This window comes from Bubalus kerabau, chromosome 1, assembly GCF_029407905.1.
Source record: "Bubalus kerabau isolate K-KA32 ecotype Philippines breed swamp buffalo chromosome 1, PCC_UOA_SB_1v2, whole genome shotgun sequence".
In the NCBI taxonomy this organism is placed as follows: domain Eukaryota; kingdom Metazoa; phylum Chordata; class Mammalia; order Artiodactyla; family Bovidae; genus Bubalus; species Bubalus kerabau.
The window spans coordinates 11,728,424-11,751,640 of NC_073624.1; the positions used below are offsets into that span (position 1 = coordinate 11,728,424).

At 53.6% G+C, this 23,217-nt stretch overlaps 1 protein-coding gene across 1 annotated transcript in view; it reads left to right on the top strand.

The window, feature by feature from the left end:
- Positions 1–23,217, top strand: part of CACNA2D4 (calcium voltage-gated channel auxiliary subunit alpha2delta 4) — a 70,028-nt gene that overhangs the window by 11,855 nt on the left and 34,956 nt on the right. The window contains exons 7-24 of the mRNA XM_055579685.1: positions 728–788; positions 1,396–1,546; positions 2,324–2,398; positions 2,662–2,751; positions 2,829–2,942; positions 3,322–3,400; positions 5,037–5,170; positions 6,162–6,269; positions 7,026–7,106; positions 7,607–7,681; positions 8,306–8,392; positions 8,913–8,984; positions 14,217–14,278; positions 15,352–15,419; positions 15,857–15,902; positions 15,987–16,084; positions 17,444–17,537; positions 22,917–23,012. Coding sequence (XP_055435660.1) covers positions 728–788; positions 1,396–1,546; positions 2,324–2,398; positions 2,662–2,751; positions 2,829–2,942; positions 3,322–3,400; positions 5,037–5,170; positions 6,162–6,269; positions 7,026–7,106; positions 7,607–7,681; positions 8,306–8,392; positions 8,913–8,984; positions 14,217–14,278; positions 15,352–15,419; positions 15,857–15,902; positions 15,987–16,084; positions 17,444–17,537; positions 22,917–23,012 — 1,591 coding nt within the window. The remainder of the gene's footprint in view (positions 1–727; positions 789–1,395; positions 1,547–2,323; positions 2,399–2,661; positions 2,752–2,828; positions 2,943–3,321; positions 3,401–5,036; positions 5,171–6,161; positions 6,270–7,025; positions 7,107–7,606; positions 7,682–8,305; positions 8,393–8,912; positions 8,985–14,216; positions 14,279–15,351; positions 15,420–15,856; positions 15,903–15,986; positions 16,085–17,443; positions 17,538–22,916; positions 23,013–23,217) is intronic.

The following is a 23,217-nucleotide window of genomic DNA, read 5'->3' on the forward strand; positions in this document are numbered from 1 at the left end:
CAGGGAAGGGGGTTAAAGGCCACGCTGGGGAGGGCCCTTGGGAGACCACTCATTCCTGCTCAGGTCTCAGATTGATTGGCATCCAAGTGAGGTTTTGAGCATCACCAGTCTAGTTTCCTCCTGGTGCGCTTATGCCAGAGTCAACTGCAGCCTGCAACCACAGCCTGGCCTCTATACCTGTGGGCTGTGAGCCCTGAAGGGGGTTGTACAGTGTGAAAAGAAAGGAAAAAGGGGGAAAGATAAAGGAAAAAAGGGAGGGAAAAGAAAACAAAAATCTGGTTTCACCTAGTCAGAGGTCCATGTGCTTGCAGTCAGAGGTTTTCATCTGTGGGGAAACCACTTAGGAACATCTGTCGGGCCTCACCCGTGTCTCTCGGCCACTGGGAGTTCAGGAGTTTGGGGGTCCTACCTGTGAAGTGAACTCAGCTCTGGATCTGGGCAGCTGGGGGTGAGTGTCCGTCCATCAGCTGCCTCCCTCCTTGCTGCCCCCTCAGTTTATAGGGTGTGATGACTGGTCCCACACACACTGCTCACATCCCCAGCTGGCCCTGCCCCAGGGGCCATCCACACACATGGAGACACAAAGATGCACACACATGCACACAGACAGACACACACGCACACACATGTACACACACCCCCATTCACACATCCTGGCCATCCTGGGGTCAGCACCCAGCCTGGGGCTCTGGAGCAGCCTCTCTGAGTGAGGCCTTCTTTTCCCCAGGCATCAAGTGGACGCCGGATGAGAACGGAGTCATCACCTTCGACTGCCGGAACCGCGGCTGGTAAGCAACCCCAGGGGCCCAGCCTCTGGGGCTGGTGTCTTTCTGCAGCCTCCAGGTTTTGCCTAGCTCTCCCCCAGGGCCTGTTCTGCACCCACCCCTGGGCCTCAGGTATGCAGAACTAACGCAGCACAAGAGAAGAAGAGTGTTTGCATCACCCCACAGCTGCTCTGCTCCAGGACCGACCACACCTGTCCTGACTCCCGACACCTCCTTCCAGGGCCCTGAGCTGACTGCACACCCACCCTCGGCCAGATCCCCTCTCCCCCCACACCCCTCCTCTGGCAGATCTATAACCAGGTCTGGGGGGTCCGGCTCCCTCCCTTCCCACTGTCAGATCCCCCTGGAACTCAGGCTGGCCTGAACCAAAGAGGACAAGGGTCACTACCAAGACCCGACCATCCCCACCTGACATGCTCGCTCAATGGGCACAGTCCCAACCGTTGCCCCCACAATGGCTGCCAAACAGCTGGGTGGTTTCAGACACAAGCAAGCCTGGGCGTTGACTTGAACTTTGAGCCAGTCTGAACAGAAACAAGAGAGACCTAGCCGACAGTGGTTCTGACTCCGGCTATCCCACTGCCGACCTGTCTCTCCCCCTCTGCTAAAGGTACATACAAGCCGCCACCTCCCCGAAGGACATCGTGATCGTGGTGGACACAAGCGGCAGCATGAAGGGGCTGCGGATGACCATCGCCAAGCACACAGTCTCCACCATCCTGGACACGTTGGGAGAGAATGACTTCGTGAACATCATCGCGGTAAACACGCCTCCTGTTCAAGAAAAACCGTCCTCCACCTGCACCAGAGTGACCTGTACTTATGGGCTTTGTCCCCTGGAGCTAGGGCCTCCCACCCAGGATGGGCTTCCAGGGGTCCACAGTTTCTGAGATCATGTGGGAAGTGCATATGTCCATTTCTCTGAGGCAGCAGCTGTCTTTGGGCTCTCAGACTAGTCTGGGGTCTGATCAAGATGAAGGAGATTCTAAGTAGACCTCTAACTCGGCCCCACCCCTGTGCCCTTGGTGGCGTCACCCTGGAAAGACCCTCCTTTCTGTAGGATGGGAGACCCCCGGCTCCCACTTCCTTTGTCCCTGAATCCAGACACGTCGGGAGGGAGAGGCCCACAGTCCCTGGTCCTGATTCTCCTGAGGACCACTCCACCTGCCCCCAGAAAGGATGAAGTGAAGGGACAGACAGACAGAAATGGAGAGAAGAGATGGGTGACTCCTGGGCTCTGTGAGCTCCAGGGGTGGACGGCACCTGGCTAGCCTCCCCAGAAGATGCCCAGGCCAGGACTCGGGAGAGAATGTTCAGAGTCAAGGCCCTGCTGTTCCCTGTACTCCCTTCCCTCTACTCAGAGAAACTGCCAAAAGCATAGTGTCCCCAAAATCATATTACACAGGGGCCCGGGTGAGCCCACCCCTGATCCTCCATGAGTCGTGAGTCGTGAGCTTTGTGACTGGGCCCTGACTTGCCAAACTGACCCTGTGTGTTCTGCCCTCTGCCCTTTGGCCTCCACCCTCTGCCCTCTGCAGTATAATGACTACATCCACTACATCGAGCCTTGTTTTAAGGGGATCTTGGTCCAGGCAGATCGGGACAACCGAGAGGTGGGTGTACCCAGAGCCCGTCTGGCTTCTCCTTCCAGGGGTGAGGGTGGCCTTGCCCCCGGCCACTCATGGGCTCTCAGCTTCTCCTGGGGGCTTCTGAGAAACCTCTGCTGCAGACGTCCAGCTGTGAAATTAGGGGATGGGTCCTGCAGTCATGCTCTTCTGGGCAAGTAGCTCTGCACAGCCTCTGAAAGTACCGCCAAGGGTGAAAGTTCCCAGGCCCAGTGACCGCCAACCGTCATCTAACTTCTTATCTCTAACAGCACTTCAAACAGCTGGTGGACGAGTTGATGGTCAAAGGTGTGGGGGTCGTGGACCGAGCCCTCCGTGAAGCCTTCCAGATCCTGCAGCAGGTCTGATGTGTGTTGGGGAGCACAGGGCAGGGATGGGGCAGAGGAGGCAGGGAGTCACGACCACGTCTCCCCCGCAGTTCCAAGAGGCCGGGCAAGGAAGCCTGTGCAACCAGGCCATCATGCTGATCACCGATGGGGCCGTGGAAGACTATGAGCCGGTGCTGGAGAAGTACAACTGGCCAGACCGCAAGGTTCCTCCGTGGAGGGGTGTCGGGGAAGGGGGTGCTGGGGGAGTGCCTCCTCCAGCCGTGTCTGCATGCTTGACCCATGAGACCCAGGGTGACGTTCCAATATTAGGGTGACTGCAGAGCCCCACTCGAGGGCACAGAATATGGTGGGGGTGGAATATTGTGGGCTGTGAGCCTCACCAGGCAGACCCCCACACCAGGCAGGCATCCCCCCATGAGCCCCCACACCAGGCAGGCATCCTCCCTGCCATGAGCCCAGGCCCCGGGCCCTTCCTGATTAGAAGAGCTGAAAGTGCACAGTCCAAAGCCCAGATCTAGACCCAGATGCAGCCAGGTCCCTAGCGGCCGAGACTTGATGAGCCTACCAGGTCTTGTCCACCAGGTCCGAGTCTTCACCTACCTGATTGGGAGGGAAGTGAGTTTTGCTGACCGCTTGAAGTGGATCGCCTGCAACAACAAAGGTGGGTGATGCCACGTGAGCCAGAGTGTCTGGGGCCTCTCCTGAGCACAGGTGCTGAGCCAGGGCTCTGGTGCAGAACCCAAAGCGGAGGTGACTGCATCTACCCGCTTCCTCCTCAGACAATCAAGATGGGTACCGATTGCTCCTTGCAGGGCTCTCACCCCACGACACACCCCCTAAGACACACCCAGAAGCCGGGACTTCGGGTCTGCAGAAGGGGGGGGCCGTCTCTTCAAATGAGGTTTTACCCAAACTGCCACATGGAAAACCAGGCAGACAGGGGGACCGACACTTCAATGTCGGTGCTCTCTGGTGTCCGGCCTCCATTCCAGCTGCTGCAGATGAAGCCTATGGGCTCGGTTCTGCTCCAGACTCAGGGCACAGGCCATCGCTTTCTGTAGAATAAGGCTTTGTGTGTAGCAGCCCTCATCTCTCTCTGGCAAGAACCCAATATCCAGGCTTCACAGTGCTGACTCAGGCCCCTCAACCCCAGCAGGATGTCCGAGCACCTGCTCTGGACGGTCCCAGCCCTGGGAAATGGACGTGGTCAGGACGGCAGGGATGGCCCTGACTCTGTCCGGAAGACAGGGAGGTGGGGCGGGGAGACACACACGTGAGCCGTCAGTGAGGGAACAATCTGAACTGAGCTGTGGGCAGAGGGGCACAGGCTGCCCAAAGTGTGGGTGAAGGGCAGCCATCCTGCATCTGGGGGGTCAGGGCAGGCCTCCTGAAGGATGTGCATCTAAGGTGAGATGTAAAGAAGTGGTAGGCGTGAGTCAGATGTGCAGAGCGAGGAAGGGCATCAAAGTGTCTGAGACAAGAGGTGTCCTGGGAGTAAAAGCGGCCTGGCTCCCCAGAGCTGGGGAGAGCGTCCTGTGGGTGATGGTGGGCAGGCACGTGCTAAACCAGTCACAGCCTGTACAGCATTTGCCTCAGCTGTAGCCCCCTCCCCATGACTGACGGGGGACTGTGGTTAGAGAAAGGCAGAGGGAGGCTCTCTGCAAATAGACCTGAGGGGTGGGATGGGGGGCAGGCGGTGAGGAGTTCCAATATAAAATCAAAAATTAAATTTTGAAGAATGCTATATACTTGAAACTAACACAGCCTATCCCTTTTCCAGTGGATCTTCCCGACCCAGGAATCAAACCGGGGTCTCCCACATTGCAGGCAGATTCTTTACCAACTGAGCTATCAGCGAAGACATAAATCAACTAGACTCCAATATAAAATAAAAAATTAAAAGACGCGGGACAGAGCTGTCTGCCATGGGGTGCACCCCTGCAGGACAGCCCTTCGGGGGGTGAGGGGCAGGCTTGTGCCCTGAGTTGAGGCCTTGCTGCTCCCAGGGCAACTCTAGATCTTGAGGGGGTGGGGGTTCTCCCAAGTCCAGGCAGGGCCAGGCCTTCATGTCCTGGGCATCACTGCCCCAGGAGAGGGTGGCCTCGGGAAAAGCAGTGCCCAGTGCCTGCCCCAGGAGAGGGCGGCCTCGGGAGAAGCAGCACCCAGTGCCTGCCCCAGGAGAGGGTGGCCTCGGGAGAAGCAGCGCCCAGTGCCTGACCCAGGGCAGCTCCCAGCCAAGAGCTGTCAGCAGCTGGGGGTGTGCTCCTCGCGTCCACGGCCACCCTCTGCCCCACCAGGCTACTACACGCAGATCTCCACACTGGCAGATGCCCAGGAGAACGTGATGGAATACCTGCATGTGCTTAGCCGGCCCATGGTCATCAACCACGACCACGACATCACCTGGACCGAAGCCTACATAGATAGCAAGGTGGGGCCCCAGGGAGCAAGCGGGTGCTCCTGGGTTGGGGAGGGGTGGGCAGAGCACCTCCTGGGAAAGCATTGTGGAGTGACCTCCCCACCAGGGGCCGCCCCCCGTTGGACAGAGACTTCAGACTGTCCCTCCTCCATGGTGCTTGCCTGCCTCCCTGTCCTCTCCCACCCACTCCAGGAAGAAAGGGGACTGACCAGTGGTTCAGACACTGCAGCTTAACCCAGCATCCTTCCTTGGACCCCGGTGTCCAATGAGACTCTTGTAGATCCCTCCCATGTAGGACCAAACTTGGAAGGTAGACGGTCAGATGAAATGTCTAGGAAAGGGACAGTCCTGATGCTCCTCAAACTCCATCATGAACACAGACCCCCATGTCAGGTTGGGATTAAGAGAGACCTGGGAACAGTGGCTTCCATAGGAGGGACATGTGTTTCCCTCTCCCGTACAAGAAGCCTGGAGGTGGACAACGAGCTCCCTGGCCCCTCCCGCTGCCCTTTCCTGTGCCATCCCTGGGGTCCACCTTGTGCAAGCGGCTACAGGGGCTCAGAATGGTGGCAGCCACATTCAAGGCTTCTGGTGGAGGAGGGGAGGGGCGCACACCCCATCTCTAAGGGAAATGTCTGCAGAATCTTACCGGACATTTAACCTGGCATCTCAGTGGCCAGAACTTGTGCCCCGGTGGCTCCTCGGTGTGGCTTCTTGCTGTCTGAGCCTTTGTTCCTGGGCTCGTGCACGGATGGACCTGTCCTGTGGGTGTGCCTGCCTCCTTGGCGTGGCTGAGACAAGAGGCCTGGGCGAACGGGTTCAGGGCAGGACCATGGGCTCAGGGCTCTGAGACCCGCCCTGGCTCAGGGCTTTGCTTGCTGTGGTCTGCCCCAGCCCCCCTCCAGCCCCCTCCCCTCTGGCCTTTCTGCCAACTCTCCTCCTCATTCAGAGAAGGAAAGCCTCCTTGGGGGGCAGTCATGGTGACTTGGGTCCCCATCTGCAGACTCTGTCCTATCACCCGCCACCCCTGACAGTTCTCCACCCGCAGGCACAGAGCCTGGCGCTGCTGACCACTGTGGCCATGCCTGTCTTCAGCAAGAAGAATGAGACGGTGAGTGGCCGCTCATGAGCAGCTGCCCAGGTTAGAGCTGGGGCCACCGGCCAGCATCCTTAGACGTGGGGTTCTTGACACGGCCTCAGGGTCACCATGGGCGGGTGTAAACACAGGTTCCAGGCCCTGTGCCCAGGAACCCACGTCTCTGGGTTGGGAGGGGCCGGTGGGATCCTCACTTCCAGAAGCTGCTCTGTGATTCTGCTCACCCAGCAGGTGCTGGCCAGCTGCTCTGGACATGGGACCCTGCCTGGGGATCCTGGGCCAGAGGGGTCACCTGCCTGGCGTCCAGCAAAGCCACACTGACCCTGCGGGTGTGGGCAGGCTTTGACTTATCTGTTAAGGCTCTGGTGGGGAAGTTTGAGAGCCTCCCCTCCTCCGTCTGGCCGGAAAAACTTTCCTTACGGGCCCTGTGTGCGTCACAGCCCCCCAGCCCTCAGATTAGGGTCCCCCCAGATCCCAGTACTTCAGCCTCTGCTGTGAAGGCTGATTATTCATTCAACTCTGTATTTCATTTAAATATTACAACTTCAGTGTTAATACAGGACAGTAATCTTCCCAGCGTGACGTTACTCCTGGGGTCTCTTCTGCTAGGTTCTAGGTTTTTATTCCAGGATCTCAGCCTAAACTCTAACTGCAGAGCAAGGACCGCCTGAGGTGCAAGTGGCTTCTTCTTGTGGGTCTGGGAGGGCTGGGGGTCCAGCCTGGCCTCACACGTAGGAAGCTGGGTCCCCTGACACCGGCGTTTCCTTCCAGCGGTCCCACGGCATCCTCCTGGGCGTAGTGGGCTCTGATGTGGCCCTGAGGGAGCTGATGAAGCTGGCGCCCCGGTACAAGGTGAGCCTGGATCAGCCCCCGAGTGGGGTCACAGGCCCCCCAGGAGCCACTTCAGCAGGCTCAGGAGACTCCCTGCAGACAGCGTGGCTGAGACCAGAGCTGGGACGGGGTCTGCATTCCTCCTCCTAATGCCCCTTCCCCAGACACTCCACCCCTGACATGCCACCCCCATTCCCCCACCCAGACATGCCCCCAGAGACCCTGACATCCTGCCTTCCTGTCCCACACCCAGACACTCCCCCAGACACCACTCCCCACATCCTGCCTTCCTGTCCCACACCCACACATGCCCCCCAGACATCCCCACACATACACACCCTCGATGTGCAGGCACAGAGCAGAGGGGACGGAGGCTGGGGCCCCTGGGATCCTTGGCCACATCAGCTGCGTCCTGCTCTGTGGTCTCTGGCACTTCTCCCCATCCTGGTCCTCCTCCCTGCCCAGTCCCAGTCTTCCTGCACAAAGACCCCCTGATGCCCCCTCGATCCCTGTCTCCCCAGCTCGGGGTGCATGGCTATGCCTTTCTGAACACCAACAACGGCTACATCCTCTCACATCCTGACCTCCGACCTCTGGTAGGTGCCAACCCTATTTGCCTTGAGGTCTTAACTGTATGGGATTTGGGGGTAGTTCATGTGTGTGTGTTCAGTCATGTCTGACTCTCTGCGACCACATGGACTGTAGCCCGCCAGGCTCCTCTGTCCATGGGATTCTCCAGGCAAGAATACTGGAGTGGGTAGTCATGCCCTCTTCCAGGGGATCTTCCTGACTCAGGGTTCGAACTTGGGTCTTCCAAATTCTGGGCAGCTGCTTTACCATCTGAGCTGCCATACCCAGATTTGGGGGTAGTTTGTAGAAACGGTTGAAACAGTGAATGGGTTCCATTTAAGAACCCAATATAAGGGCATCCCTGGTGGTCCTGTAGTAAAAGTCACAGGGAGACAGATTTCTGCTCTGGATGAGGGAGAACTTTCTAACAATTAGAGTCCCAAACCAGGACAAGCTCCTCGTCAAAGGAGCTCTCCCTCCGAGGCCTGGAGCCATCCATCACGAATGCTAGCCAGGGCCCCTCTGCCTCAGGTGAAGGAATGGCCGAGATGCTCTGGTTTATGGCTCTGCCCCACAGGCCTTCTGGAAGGGCTGGGCTTGAGCAGGGCCTTGTGTTAACCTCGTGTCTCTCCCCTGCCCGGCCCACTCAGTACCGAGAGGGGAAGAAACTGAAGCCCAAGCCCAACTACAACAGCGTGGACCTCTCGGAAGTGGAGTGGGAGGACCAGGCCGGAATGGTGAGTGCCGCAGGGGGAGAGGGAGGGTGGCTGGAAGGCGGGGCCCGGGGATGAGGTGTGCGTAGGCGCTGAGCTCACCCCACTCCCTCGGTGGAGACTTTCTGGGCCCAAAGCAGAAGTGGTGCTGCTAACAGATGGTTCTCCCTATGGCCCCAGAGAGATAACAGCTACTCCCTCCGAGGTTGAAGGAGCTTGTGTCTGTAGCCGCAGAGGTTGGGTTCAGGCGCCTGTAGGCCAGCCTTGTTGTCAGGAGCTCCTTCTGGAGGAACTTGTGTCTGGAGAGTCGGCCACAGTGTCCCTCGCTCATCAGCCCACTGGGAGCCTTATCTTGGTGAATTCTAGAATTCCAGCTAAGGGGAATAGAGCCCTAGAAGCAGATCTCTTTTCCCACCCAGGCTCTTCTCGCAGGGGAAAGGAGAAAACCAAGCGTGTTCCCAGGGTTGACCTCTAAGCTGAGGCTCAGAGCCTCCACATTCCAGTGTGTGCCAAGCAACTGATTTTGTTTTCTTTCTCCTCGAAGCTGAGAACAGCCATGATCAACGGGGAGACTGGGTCTCTCTCCATGGACGTGAAAGTCCCGCTGGACAGAGGGGTAAGCGCTCCAGGAAAAGGCTGAGGTCTGGTCCCAGGATGTGGCATCCTGGTTAATTAAGGTTGGTGGTGTTGACAAGGGACCTGGCTGAATCAGAGTGTAAATCTTGAGAACTTGCTGGAGCCTGGAGGGCCCGAGTGAGGGACCCAGCCCAGCCGGCATCAGCCCCACGGAACTTTGGCCAGGGAGTGACCCCTCTCCAGGGCTTGCCTCTCAGGGGCCTAGGGTGAAGCAGCAGCAAGCCCAGCCCTTCACGGGTCTTCTTTCTGCCTTGCGTGGATGCTAAGTTGCTCAGTTGTATCTGACTCTTTGCGACCTTCCCAGACAAGAATACTGGGAGTGGGTTGCCACACCTTCCTCCAGGGAATCTTCCCAACCCGGGAGTCAAACCTGCGTCTCTTACATCTCCTACATTGGCAGGTGGGTTCTTTACCACCAGCATCACCTGGGAAGCCCTCTTTCTGCCTTACCTGCCTGCTATGTGGCCCTTTTGTTGTTTATGGTGGAAAGGGGGAAGGTGTTAGTCGCTCAGTCGTGTTCAACTCTTTGCAATCCTATGGACTGTAGCCTTCCAGGCTCCGCTGTCCATGGAATTCTCCAGGCAAGAATACTGGAGTGGGTTGTCGTTCCCTTCTCCAGGGGATCTTCCCAATCCAGGGATCAAACCCAGGTCTCCTGCTTTGCAGGCAGATTCTTGACTGTTTGAGACACCAGGGAAGCCTCTGGAAACAGGGAAAGTGACAGTTAATTTTGCAAACTGTTAGCAGCTCTTGTAAAGCATGTCATCTGTGAAGAAGTTGAAAATTACTGCTGTTCCTCAGAGCTGATTTTCAGGAATGGGTCTACCCAGCGATGCCTTCCTGTCCCCACAGACTCACTTGTCACTTACAAGGGATGGATTCCTCTTTCCGTGTAAAAGGCCCCACTGGCTGGCACTGACTCTGCATTGTCCCTTGACATATTTACAAATGTCACCTCTTCCCTCCCACTACCGCTGCCCTTTCGCCTCCGAGGGAAGAACATGGGCATCCGTCGGCAACGATTAGACCCAGGTTCTTTCACAGACACGGACTTTCCTGGAAGCCAAACACAGAAGCCCTGGGAAGGAAAGTAACTCTCTACATTCCTTTTAGATGTGCAGGCTGGTTCTCACTGGGACCTGCGTCAGTTCTTTGGCCTCTGCCTATTGTTTTCAAGCTCTGGACTGAGAGGGCCTCCCTCGGGCAGGCCGGTCAGCATCTCTGATGACCCCTCAGGCCCAGCAGGTCCTTCTCGTGAGCCAGAAAAGGCAGGGATGGCTTCCAGGCACCTCCACCCTTATCTCAACCAGACCCCCACTCACAGGCGTTGGGGTGCTCCTACCTCAAAAAAAGGGGAAATAAAGACAGTTTCAAATAGAGGAGATCAAAGTTCATCCCTAAGAGAAATACTTAAGGAAATTCCTCAGGCGGAAGAAAAATGACACAGATGGAAACTTAGATCAACACAAAGAAAAATGAGCAGCATTGGAAACAATGAATGCATGGGTTAGGATAAGATTTCATTCGTTCTTTTAACTTCTCAAAAAGACAACTGTTTAAAGGGAAAATGTTGATGTTGTGTTGTGGGGTTTGTAATGTGAGCAAGTGTAAGATAACAGCCGCACGGAGGGAAGTTACCCCATTGCATTAACACACGGAAGAAACCAGCACGTGGCTACCCCAAAGCATGCTGAACACACTTGACAAATATTCATTGGAAGCAGAAGGAAACATCCGCAATCTGATTAAGAAAAAACCGTGTTTGGAAAAGTTCACTTCCAGTGGTGAATGACTGAACACTGTCTGAGACTGTGAACTTGGTAAGGTGTCTGGTTTCACCACTTGCGTTCAACATTGACGGGGGCCTGGAGAGAACCTGTCTTTGTCATAAGGCCAGGAAACAAAATAAAAGCCATGAACAGTAGAGAGGAGAGAGTAAAGCTATCTTCGTTCACAGCAAGATAATTGTTCACATAGAAAATCCCCCAAATTTGCAAAACAGCTGCTGGAACTAATAGATAAATTTAGCCAGTTCACAGAACACAGAGTCACTGTTATAAAAATCAATTATACTTTTATATATAGCCAGAAACATTTGCAAAATGAAAATACTTTTAAGTTCCAATTTCCACAGCACAAAGAATATAAAATAGGAATAAATCTTACATATATGACCTCTACACTGAAAGCTACATAACACTGCAGAAAGCAAGTCAAATAAAAAATTAAATAAATAGGAACGTATAACCATGTTTATGGATTGTAAGATCAATACTCCTAAGATGTCTATTCTCCCAAAATTAACCTATAGATTCACCACAATCCCAATAAAAAAATCTAACAGACTTCTAGACATAGAAGAAGGTGATTTTAAAATTTATATGAATATGCAGTATCTCCTTCAGTCCATTCTGAAGGAGATCAGCCCTGGGATTTCTTTGGAAGGAATGATGCTAAAGCTGAAACTCCAGTACTTTGGCCACCTCATGCGAAGAGTTGACTCATTGGAAAAGATTCTGATGCTGGGAGGGATTGGGGACAAGAGGAGAAGGGGACGACAGAGGATGAGATGGCTGGATGGCACCACTGACTCAATGGACGTGAGCCTGAGTGAACTCCGGGAGTTGGTGATGGACAGGGAGGCCTGGCGTGCTACGATTCATGTGGTCGCAAAGAGTCGGACATGACTGAGCGACTGATCTGATGAATATGCAAAAGACCTAACCTGGCCAAAACTATGTTGAAAAAGGACAAATTCTTTTTGTTGAATGAGATGGATGATTCACAGTATCTGATTTCAAAGCTTACTTCAAAGCTGCAGTAACCAAGCAGAGTGGTATTGACATGTGAATAGACAAATGGATCCATGGAACAGAGACTACAAAAATAAAGCACACAGAAAAACACACAAGTCGCCAGCATATTTTCGATAAAGACACCTTGGCAAATCAATGGAGAAAGGAAAGACTTTTCAACAAATGGTGCTGGAACAATTGAATAAATGTATCAAAAGTCACTGAGATATACTCATACCATACACAAAAATTAATTTGAATGCCGCTCAATTACAAAGCTCTCAACGTAAAAGCTAAAACTATAAGGCTTCTAGAAGAAAATGCAGATGAAAAATCTTTACAACCTGAGGTTATGTAGTTTTCTTTGACAAAATACCAAAGGCATTAAACATAAAATAACATTTGAAAAATCGAATTTCATCAAAAAACAGTTCTGTTCATCCGGAGACACAATTAAGAAAATGAAAATCCAGACACAGACTGTGTCCAGACCATAAAGAACTTCTCCAGATTACTAACAAAAAGTCTAACAATGTAATTTTAAAAATGTGGGCAAGACACTTTAGCAGACCTTTTAGAAATGAAGAGACATGACCAACAAGCCCACGAAAAGCCCAACCAGCAACTTTGTCAGGGAAATGCAAATTAAAACTACTTCCATACCCTCTAACATAACTACAATTTGAAAGACCAATAATTCTGGCAAAGATGTGGAGAAATTGGAGTTCATGCATTGCTCGTGGAAGTATAACAAAATAACTTGTGGAAGTTGGCAGTGTTTTATAAAGGCAAACATAATTTGCATATTTTGCAAAGGAATTCCTTCCCTGGTACTTACCAAGAGAAATGAAGACACACGTCCACAAGAAGAACGCTCACAGCTGCTTTATTCAAAGCAGCCCTAAACTGGAAACACCCCGGATGGCCACGCACGGAGGGCAAGCCTAGCAGTACACCGTGGTTTGCCCTCCTTGAAGTACTTACTCCTCGGAGGGAAAGGAACAGAGCACTGATGCCTCGACAACACGAGTGGGTCTCAGGGACACTCTGTGGAGCAGAAGAAGTGGCCGCGAAAGGGCTCGTGCTGTGAGAACAGCAAACCGAAGCTGTGGGGATGGAGGTCAGGGCAGAGCTCGCCCAGGAAGGCAGGGGCTGACCGAGAGAAGGCAGAGCGATCTCAGGGGCTGCACACAATCCCTATCTCAACCCAGGAGGTAATCCCACAGCAGCATGCATTTATCAAAACTGCTGAAATGATACATCTAGATGTGCGCATTTCAACTTTTTATTCAATTTAAAAAAAGAGAAAGAAAAAAAATGTCAATGCTCCCCAGTTTCAGACTCAAACCAGCCCCCCTTGGAGCCCCATTAGTGCCCTGGCTGGCCCCCAGCTGCCCCCATGGCTCTCAGACCCCCCACCCAACTGGGAGAGGGTCTGCCTGAAGCAGAGGGGGCCAGAGGGCATCAGGCAGGATGAGGCCCGAGCTGGGAACTGTCCTTTCTTGTTTGGTCCACGGCTGGTTTCCTATTGAAACAAACCTTTTTTGTTACCTTCTCGCTCTGCGTCCCATCCAACATCTTACTCCACTTTCCAACCCAGAAGAAAAGCCTGAAAAAAGTCAAAGGGGATAAGGACAACCCCATGGCCGAGTGCAGCGTGCGGCTTTCCCAGAGGCATCCAAGTGTGTGCAGATGGCACAGCCTACGGGGCACCGGAGCCCAAGTCAACCTTGCCCTTCCCGCCCACTATAAACACCCTCACCACCTCCCAGCAGCCCACTGGGGATGCTCTGATTTACAAACGGAAATGCGATGCCCAAGAACGTGAGGCAAGCTCACCAGCCTGTGAGTGACCAGCGGGGCTTAGACCAGGGCTGTATGATGCCTGTGCCTGTCTTAGCCACAGTGCACACCCCCCGATGCCCTGACTTGTGCAAATTCAACTCAACTTAAACATGGCAGCTTTGAAAGGAAAGAGAAGCTGTGAAAGGCAGCAAGGCCTGGAGGGGTCTGGACTCAAGAGGCGAGCGGTTCCTGGTGGGATGTACAAGTGTGAGCTCAGCCAGCAGCCTGTGCTGGTCCCCCCCTGCCCACCGGCCAGCGCAGGGGCCACCAGCCAGCCAGGCTTTCTAGGTTTCCATTTCTGTTAACTGACAGTAACTGAGATTTCAAATTTCCATTCCTGGGTGGTACACGTGGTAACTCATGGCCCCACAGGGACAGTGCATTCTGGACTATGGCCCTCAGTCAGGCACACCTTCCCTAGGGCTGCAGTGTCCCGGTGGGAAAAGGCCTTGGGAGGGACAAGGCCTTGGGAGGGACGGGCGGGGCAGGGCACCAGGCAGCACATGGGGAGGGAGGGAGGGGTGGTTGGCACTCCCTCCCCAGCTGGCACACTTCCCTGGTACCTCTTTCAGAAGCGAGTTCTTTTCTTGACCAACGACTACTTCTTCACGGACATCAGTGACACACCTTTCAGGTGAGGGGCCTGGATCTTACTTGTGGGGGCTGGGGGCAGGGTACAATGTCAGGGCCAACCGCTCAGGTGGGACTTTCAGGTCTGGGACTGGATTCACTCATAAGTAGTTGGCAATTTTGTGATAACAAAAAAAGACCCAGGTCTGCACTCGGGAAAACTGAGGTCTATACCTGCTTTGCTGTGTGACTCGGTGTTGCAGTATGGCCCAGTGTTCAGGGCCAGGAGCTAAACTAAGCTGGAATCCCAGCTCCGCCACTCATAGGCTGTGTGATCTTAGGCAAGTTACTTAACTGCTCTATGCCTCAGATGTCTCACCTAGAAAATGGGGGCTGATAATAATAGCTGCTTCCCTGCACTATTGAGAGAATTATTAACAAATTCATGATCTACCCGGAGGTCTTAAAGCCATGCAATTGTAAGTAGTTGTAAGATGAAAGGTAAGCCTTGAAGGTCTCTCAGTTTCCCTCCCATTATATAAGTGTTCAGCTTAGCATCACACGTGCACAGAGCAAATGCCCCTATTCCTGAATTCCCCATCACTCGATGGAGGGTGGTCCCCAGTCCCGACTAGTCCCTACAGGAACTTGTGACATCGTGTCCAGGTCCTTCCTTCCTTACTCGGGATTCCTGAGATGGGGCCCAGGCGCTAGGGCCCTATAAACCCCCTAGGTGGTTCAGGTATCAGCCAAGCCTCAAAAGATGATCTTCCGGGAGGGAGAGGAAGGCGAGGAGGGATTCTCCAGGCGGGAGGGGCCTCCCTGACCACGGAACATGTGGGACCCTGAGACCCTTCTCCATCCTCGGAGCCCCCAAGAGGTCCAGGGTGAATCCAACAGAACGGGAGTGGAGGGGGCCTTGCCCTCTCTTGTCCAGGTCCTTCTCAGGAAAGACGCTGATGACATAGCAGAAGTCTTTGCCAGGGTTCGGGGAAGGAGGCACTCAGAGCCAGGGCGGGGTGGGGGTGGCAGGTTATATTCACTGTCATGGGCTATGTGCTTGGAGGGTCCGAGGTTGGGGGGCAGCAGGCCAGGCCCCAGCTGACCTCTAGCCTGTGTCCTCTGCTCTGCCTGCAGCTTGGGGGTGGTGCTGTCCCGAGGTCACGGAGAATACATCCTCCTGGGGAACACGTCAGTGGAAGAAGGTGGGTCGGCCAGTACCCAGGACCTCTGCACAGTTCTGAGGAAAACTAGGTTCTCTGGGGACACAGGGCAGGGCCAACCCAGCCGGGACTCTGTGGGCCGGGCTGTGCTGCCAGAGGGGCCTGTGAGTCCCGGTGCAGGCCTCTGTGCTGAGGGTGTGGCCCCAGACACACACGGCCCTGGGCTCAGCTGGGCACGATGAAGCCAGGCAAGCCAAGGCTTCCTCAAGGGTGATCCCAGGGGGCAGGGTGCGGACAGGAGGTGTTGGGATGGAAGGCATTTAGAGAGCAACATGACCATGACACCATTGGGCTCCATGCTGAGCCCACCACCTCTGCCCGAGAACCCGCCAGGATGCGGCTGGCCCTCCCTGCCCCTGAAGCTGCTTTTAGAGCACTGGGTCTGTGAGCCCCGGACCGAGCACGGATTCTGCTTTCAGGCCTGCACGACCTGCTTCACCCAGACCTGAGTCTGGCCGGCGACTGGTGAGGACCCGGGGGCTGGCGTAGTGCAGAGTGGGAATGGGGGGCAGAGGGGACTCGGGGTAATGGGCTCTGCCGGGTTTCCAGGATCTACTGCATCACGGACATCGACCCAGAGCACCGCAAGCTGAGCCAGCTGGAGGCCGTGGTGCGCTTCCTGACCCAGGAGGACCCCGCCCTGGAGTGTGAGTGTCCCCTGGCCTGAGCTCAGGACTCCGCGGGGACAGAGGGCTGGGTGGAGGCTGGAGTGCCGTGCTTGCAGAGCTCACAAATGGCTCAGGGAGACTAGAGAGACCCCCCGGAACGAGAGGACACAGCCAGCCCCCCCGGGCCACACCAGTGACGAGGACTGTGAGACCTGCAAGGGCACGGGTGTGTCCCCGCGGCAGGGACTAAGGTCCCTTTAAGCCTCTGTCCCCCAGGCACTGTTAAAGGCCCACAGTGATGGGCCTGGCCTGCCCATCAGGTTTGTCCCCGTCACCCAGTAGGGCCCCCCGACCCCGCTCCTCAGCCAGCAGGCAAGGTAAGGCTCCCTCAAGGCATCATCTCCTGCAGCCTGTGATCTGTGAGTGTTCCCTTAGCTGGGTCCAGGTAACCCCAAGTCCCTGCATGAATGCAGGGCCACCCTCCACTGGGTCCCACTTCTTCCTCTTCAGAAGGAGGTGTGGATCATCCTGTCACATCAGTGTCCCCCCGAGAGAAGTCCCCACCTCCCATGCCATCCCGACAAGGCCTCATTCATTCATTCGTTCGTTCATTCCACTCTCAAGTCTGTGCCAGACACGTTCTCCAGCCAGCCAGGCAGGGTGAGGGGGGTGGTGTTCATCAGTGAAGCTCCTGATGACTGCAGACCAGGCCATGCAATCACAGAGTCTGTGGTTGGGGGGAGAAGCCAGGTGATGGGACCAGCACTTGAGTGGATGTAGGCTAGTCATTGCAGGGGTGATGAGGCCATGAGTAGGTATTGTGTGGGGAAGGGGGGCCCTCATCAGGGGCATCACTCAAGCTGCAGGTAAAAGGACCCGCCTCATGGCAGTCCTCTGGGGCCATGAGAACTCGGGGTCGTAAAGGGGGCTGCCTGTCTCTGGGCAAGTGTAAGTGCCAGATTGCATGCCATCCACAGGGTGTCCGTTGTGTGGATTTCACCTCAATAAACATCAATAAGTGTTTTAGAGAAAGGAAGGGAGAGAAAGGGCCACCCAGGCAAAGACAGGGCGGAAGCATCAGACCAGGTATGCAGAGTCCCCAAGGCCAGTTTCTGGGGAGAGAGAGGCAGGGGCAGCTGGCAGGCAAGCCTCCTGACTTCACGGAGCCTGAGAGCTGGAGAGGCCTGGGAATCGCTGAGTTCTGCCCACACGCTGGGGCAGAGGACATGGCTTCCCGGCCTCCAGAGACGACCTCCTCCAGCAGAGAGCAGGGGCTCTGAGTGTTCCAGACCTTCTCTGAGGCACCTCTAGACCCTGAGGGTCAGGGCTCCTGGGCAGGGGGTGGGCGCCCACATCATCGCGGGGGAGTAAGCGGATGGTCTCCGGACTTTGCCCCAGGTGACGAGGAGCTGCTGCAGGAGGCGCTGTTTGACGCGGTGGTCACAGCCCCCATGGAGGCATACTGGACGGCACTGGCCCTCAACAGCTCCGAGTAAGTCCTGGTGCAGCTGGATCCTACCCCTGGAGTCCCTGGGTCAAGGCAGGGCTTCCCATGACCTGGTGGGTGGCTCAGGAGACCATCCAGGCCTTTGGCCTAAGAAGAGGGGAGGGTGGGAAGACGTGGGGGGTCACACTTGTAGACGTGGGAAGATGGCAACCCTCACAGCCCCCCGGGACAGCAGGGACTTGGCAAAGCTTCCACTGAGGAAACACCCACACCACACCCTGTAGCCCAGTTCCCAGAACCCCTCCCTTGGTGCCAGACTCCAACTGGAAGGGGCAGGGGGGACAAGCATCAGCCCAACTGCCCCCGAACAGCACAGCTCAAGCCTTTGGGGCCCGTTTCCAGCAGGTGAGATTGAGGCTGCATGTGGTACTAATGTGACCTTGGTGAGTCCTCTCTCCCTCTGCTCCTCTTCACCTGGGGCTCTGGTGTCTCACGGGAAGGTGGAAAGAAGAGACAGACGTGAGTGTGTGAGTGCACACATGAGTACCAGGAGGGGGTTGGGCACTGCTGAGCTGAAGGACGCAGGGGCCACACCTGTTCTTGAACAGGAAGAGTCAACATTCACATCCCAGCAATGTCAGATCTCTCCTAGACATTTAATAATCAGTGCTTCTGCTTGAAAACACCAACAGAATCTTACAGGAACAAGCACTTAATTAAAAAAGCAAGACGTGGAACAGTACATGATGATATGCTCCCGTTTCTGTTAAAGGGGCAGAAACATAAAAGGTAGGGGGAATGTGTACATATATAAATCTATGGAAGACTGTGTAGGAAACAGTCCTCACTGGCTGCTCCGGGTAAAAGCACAGACAACTGACCCCAGGACGGAGGGATTTTCTCTATATAATTTTTGGTACCATGTTGAGTCCATGTGAATATGTGTGCATGCTCAGTCGCTCCGTTGTGTCCTACTCTGCAACCCCATGGACTGTAGCCCACCAGGCTCCTTTGTCCTTGGGATTCTTTAGACAAGAATAACTGGAGTGAGTTGCCACGCCCTTCTCCAGGAGATCTTCCTGACCCTGGGATCGAGCCCCCATCTCCTGTATTGGCAGGCAGATTCTTTACCATCTGAGCCACCTGGGAAGCCCTGTGTTATCTATTCAAAATTAAATGAAACTAAAGAATGAAGAATACGGTGGGCCAGCACTGCTCCAAGTTCTTAGTGTACATGAAGCCATTTGATCCTCATAACAACCTGACAAATAGATCCTATCATTATCCCCATTTTACAGATGAAACCAAGGCCGAGTGAGATAAGCAACTTGCCCAAGGTCCTCTGCCTCATTAGTGGCAGAGCCAGAGTCAAAACTAGGCAGCCTGTTTTCAGAGTCTGGACTCTTGGCCCCCTGCACTGTCCTGCCTTCTACCATGGGGGTGGGTCATTGGGTTTGGTGAGAAGAGTCACAGTCTTTATGTTTCCAAGTTCAGAAATTAGCTGATGTTTTTAATGTCGGGGGGACATTGAGGAGCAAATATTCTTGACCAGGGAGTACGTCAGGAAAGATGACCTGGGATAATCAAAAGAGCATGGTTGCTGCTGCTACTGCTGCTAAGTCACTTCAGTCGTGTCCAACTCTGTGCAACCCCATGGACTGAAGCCCACCAGGCTCCTCCATCCATGGGATTTTCCAGGCAAGAGTACTGGAGTGGGGTGCCATTGCCTTCTCCTGGCAGAAAAACAGAGACATGGATCAATGGAATGGAATTGAGAGCCCAGAATTATGTGGATAACTCCTACTTGACAAAGAAGCAAATAATATACACTGGAGAAAGGATAGTCTCTTTAACAAATAGTGTCGGGAAAACCGGACCGCCACACACAAAAAGAGAAAGAAAGAAAAGAAAAGAAATTATAGACCACTGTCTCACACCATAAACAAAAATCAACTTAGAATGCATTAAAGATTTAAATATAAGACCTGGAACCATAAAACTCCTAGAAGAAAACATAGGCAGTGTGCTTCTTAACGTCAGTCTTTTAAAAAAATAATAATGGTATTTATTTATTTATTTTTGGATAAGCTGAGTCTTCACTGCTGTGCAGGCTTTTCTCTGGCTGCGGAGAGCGGGGCCTACTCCCTATTTATGGTCCTCGGGGCTTCTCACTGTGGTGACTTCTCTTTTGTAGTGCTCTAGGGTGCTCGGGCTTCAGTAGTTGTGGCTCCCAGGCTCTAGAGCACAGACTCAACAGCTGTGGAACCCGGGCTTAGTTGCCCCACAGATTGTGGAAACTTCCTGGATTGGGGATCAAACCCGTGTCTCCTGGACTGGCAGACGGATTCTTTACCACTGAGTCACCAGGGAAGCCCAGACATCAGTCTTGACAAGATCTTCCTAGATCTGTCTCTGCAGGCAAGCACAACGAAAGCAAAACCCGACAAGTGGGATTGCATCAAACTCCATATAGAAACATGTGCGTGCACGTGCCGACATATCTATGCTTACATATTTTTAATGGAAGAATAAACAAGGGAGCAAAAAGCTTACTACTAAGAAGAAGGAAGGAGCAGAGGGATGGAGACAGAACAGATTCTTCTGAACGTGTCTTACTTTGCATATTTGACTCTGGGACTGTGTAAATCATGTCATTATAAAATGAAATTAAATTTAAAAAATAAACTCTGAAAATTTGAAAGCAAGTGAAACAAACCTGGCTGTGAATCAATAACCACACAGCAGGGACTTCTGTTGAGGGACTTGAAAGCACAGAACTGTAAACTCTAAACAAATGAAAATCTTAAAAACGGTGTTCCATAAGCACATTTCTAGACACTGTATTTATTGGCACTGTTATTCCAAACTACATGGATAAGCAGAGCAAATAGTGTCATTAATGTTGTTAGGAACAAGATTTTCAACCGACGAGAAAAGAGGCACAAATATTTTTAAGCTGTTTTTTTGATGTGGACCATTTTTAAAGCCTTTATTGAATTTGTTACAATATCGCTTCTGGTTTTTGTGTTTTGGTTTTTTGGCCCCGGGGCATGCAGGATCTCAGCTCTCTGACTAGAGATCAAACCTGCAGCCCTTGCACTGGAAGATGAATTTTAACCACTGGACCATCAGGGAAGCCCCACGGTGCAGATTTTTTAAATCAAAGAAGTTTAGATGGAGCATTAAATATAGACTGGAAGTATCAATGAACTCACGATGTATTTTCCCTGAAAGAAACAAAGAGGAGATCCTTGTCCACTGAAAGGGCCAACCTCAATGAGCACCCCAGACCCAACCACGTGGAGTTTCAGTGTCCACTCTAAGAAGCCCTCGCTGAAATGAGCCAGTGACCCCTGGAGAAGTGTCTGCTTCCAGGACCGGGGCAGGAGGTGGACAGAATGAGCCGGGGGCATCTCGTCATCCCAAGTGCAAGTCAGTAAAGACTAAGGAGGTTGTGCTCACAGGACATTGGAGACAAACTGAAGAGGCTCTCACCGGCCAGACGAGGGGCAGGCGGACAGCACGAGTGGACCCACCAGGCGAGAGGCAGCAGATGTGGTAGCAGCAGCTGTGGATCAGAGCACAATGAACACGTTAAAATCCTGGGTTCACTGTAATACTGAAAAAAAAGATCTCGGTCATCTTTGGAAGATGGCTATTATCAGAGAGACAAGCGATAACAAGTGTTTGTGAAGATGTGGAGAAAAGGAAACCGTTGTGCACAGTGAGTGGGAATGTAAACTGATTTTGCCGCTATGGAAAACAATGCAGAGGCTCCTCCAGAAATTTAAACAGCACTATCACACGATCCAGCAACCCCACTGCTGGGCGTTTATCCAAAGGAAGCAAAGACAGGCCACTGGGGAGATGTCCACACGCGCCTGTCCGCTGCCGTGCTATTCACAGCAGCCAAGACATGGAAACAGCCTCAGCGTCCACTGGTGGATGAACGGACAAAGAGGAGATGTGGCGTATGTACTCAACGGACTATCACTCGGCCTGGAAAAAGAAGGGAATCTTGCCATTTGCAATGACATGGATGAACCCAGAGGGCATTATGTTAAATGAAATAAGCCAGACAGAGGCACGTGAATACTGTGTAGTATCACTTACATGTGGAATCTTTTTTAAAAAGGTAACTAACTCAGAAACAGTGAAAAAGTGATTGCTGGGGGCTGGAGGGATGGTGGGGGAGGAGACGGGGGAAGGGGACAGACCTCGTAAGATGAATAGGGGCTGAGGGTGGTGATTCTACTCAGAACCCTGGGTTTTGTGACTGAGATGAGCAAAGAAAGTGGAACGTAAGTGTTCACACACGCACACACATACATACACACACGCACACACACATACACACATGCATGCACATACACACACACATAAACACACACATACACACATACACACACATAAAAACATACACACATGCACACACATACATACACGCACACACATACATACACACACACATAAAAACACACATACACGTACACAAACATACACACATGCATACATACACACGCACACGCACGCACGCACATATACACGCGCGTGCACACACACCTGCGCACACACGCACACATGTGCATGCACACACATACACACATGCACGCACACACATACACACACACGCACATACACACACACGCACATACACACACACACATACACACGCACAATGGAGGGAATCCTTTCACAATATATACGTGTATCAAATCACCATGACACATGCTTAAACTACCTTAAAATGTTATGTTAGTTATACGTTAGTAAAGCTGAAATCTGGGACTTCCCTGGTGATCCAGTTATTAAGACTCCACACTTCCAAGGCAGGGGACGTGGGTTAGAACCCTTGTTGATCTAGGATCCCATGTGCTGCACAGTGTGGCCAAAAAATAAAAGGTAAATTTTTAAAAAACAGCTGAAATTTTAAAAAAAAGTGACGACTTCCCGTGTGGCGTGGTCCCCATAGGGCCACTCTGGGCCTGTGAGAAGGCTCAGGGCCCTCCAGCCCGCAGGCCCTCCCCAGATCTTGTTGGTTTGCCCGGACTTCTCTGGGTAGACGTGGAAGTCTGCTCCTCCCCAATCTCAGGAATAAGGCAAATATGTGAAACCGGCTTCATGGGACTTGGTGCTGAGCATGTGCTGGAAACGAGGAGTCACTTTCCTTAAGTCCTGGGGCTAAAACCTCTCTTCCTGAGTTCCTTCTGTCTGCCAGAGTCAACCGCTGCCCCAAAGCTGAGTGCACGCAGCGGACAGAAGCCTAGGGGGCCCCGAGCAAGGAGGGGTCTCACAACAGCAAAAGCCGGTACCCAGCAGCCCCCGAGAGATCGACCGCAGGACCTGGCTCTGGGAGGGGCCTGTGGGTCCTCCCCGGCACCTGCCCTGGCCCAGCGTGATGCCACCTGCTTTGTCTGCCCACAGCGAGTCCAAGCAAGTGGTGGACATGGCCTTCCTGGGCACCCGGGCCGGCCTCCTCAGAAGCAGCTTGTTCGTGGGCTCTGAGAAGGTCTCTGACAAGTGAGTCCCGCCGGGCACCGGGAGCAGAGTCCCTGGGGGTGTCACTGTGGTTAGTGAGCAGCCTGACGCTGGACTCCAGGAGTGGGGGGGAAGAAGGGTTGGGGCTGACATACTGGGGAGCCAGAGAAACCTGCCCCCTACCCAGGCTCAGACCACCCTGGACAGGTCCCCAGCAGAGGAGGGAGACGTCACCCCAAGAGGGGAG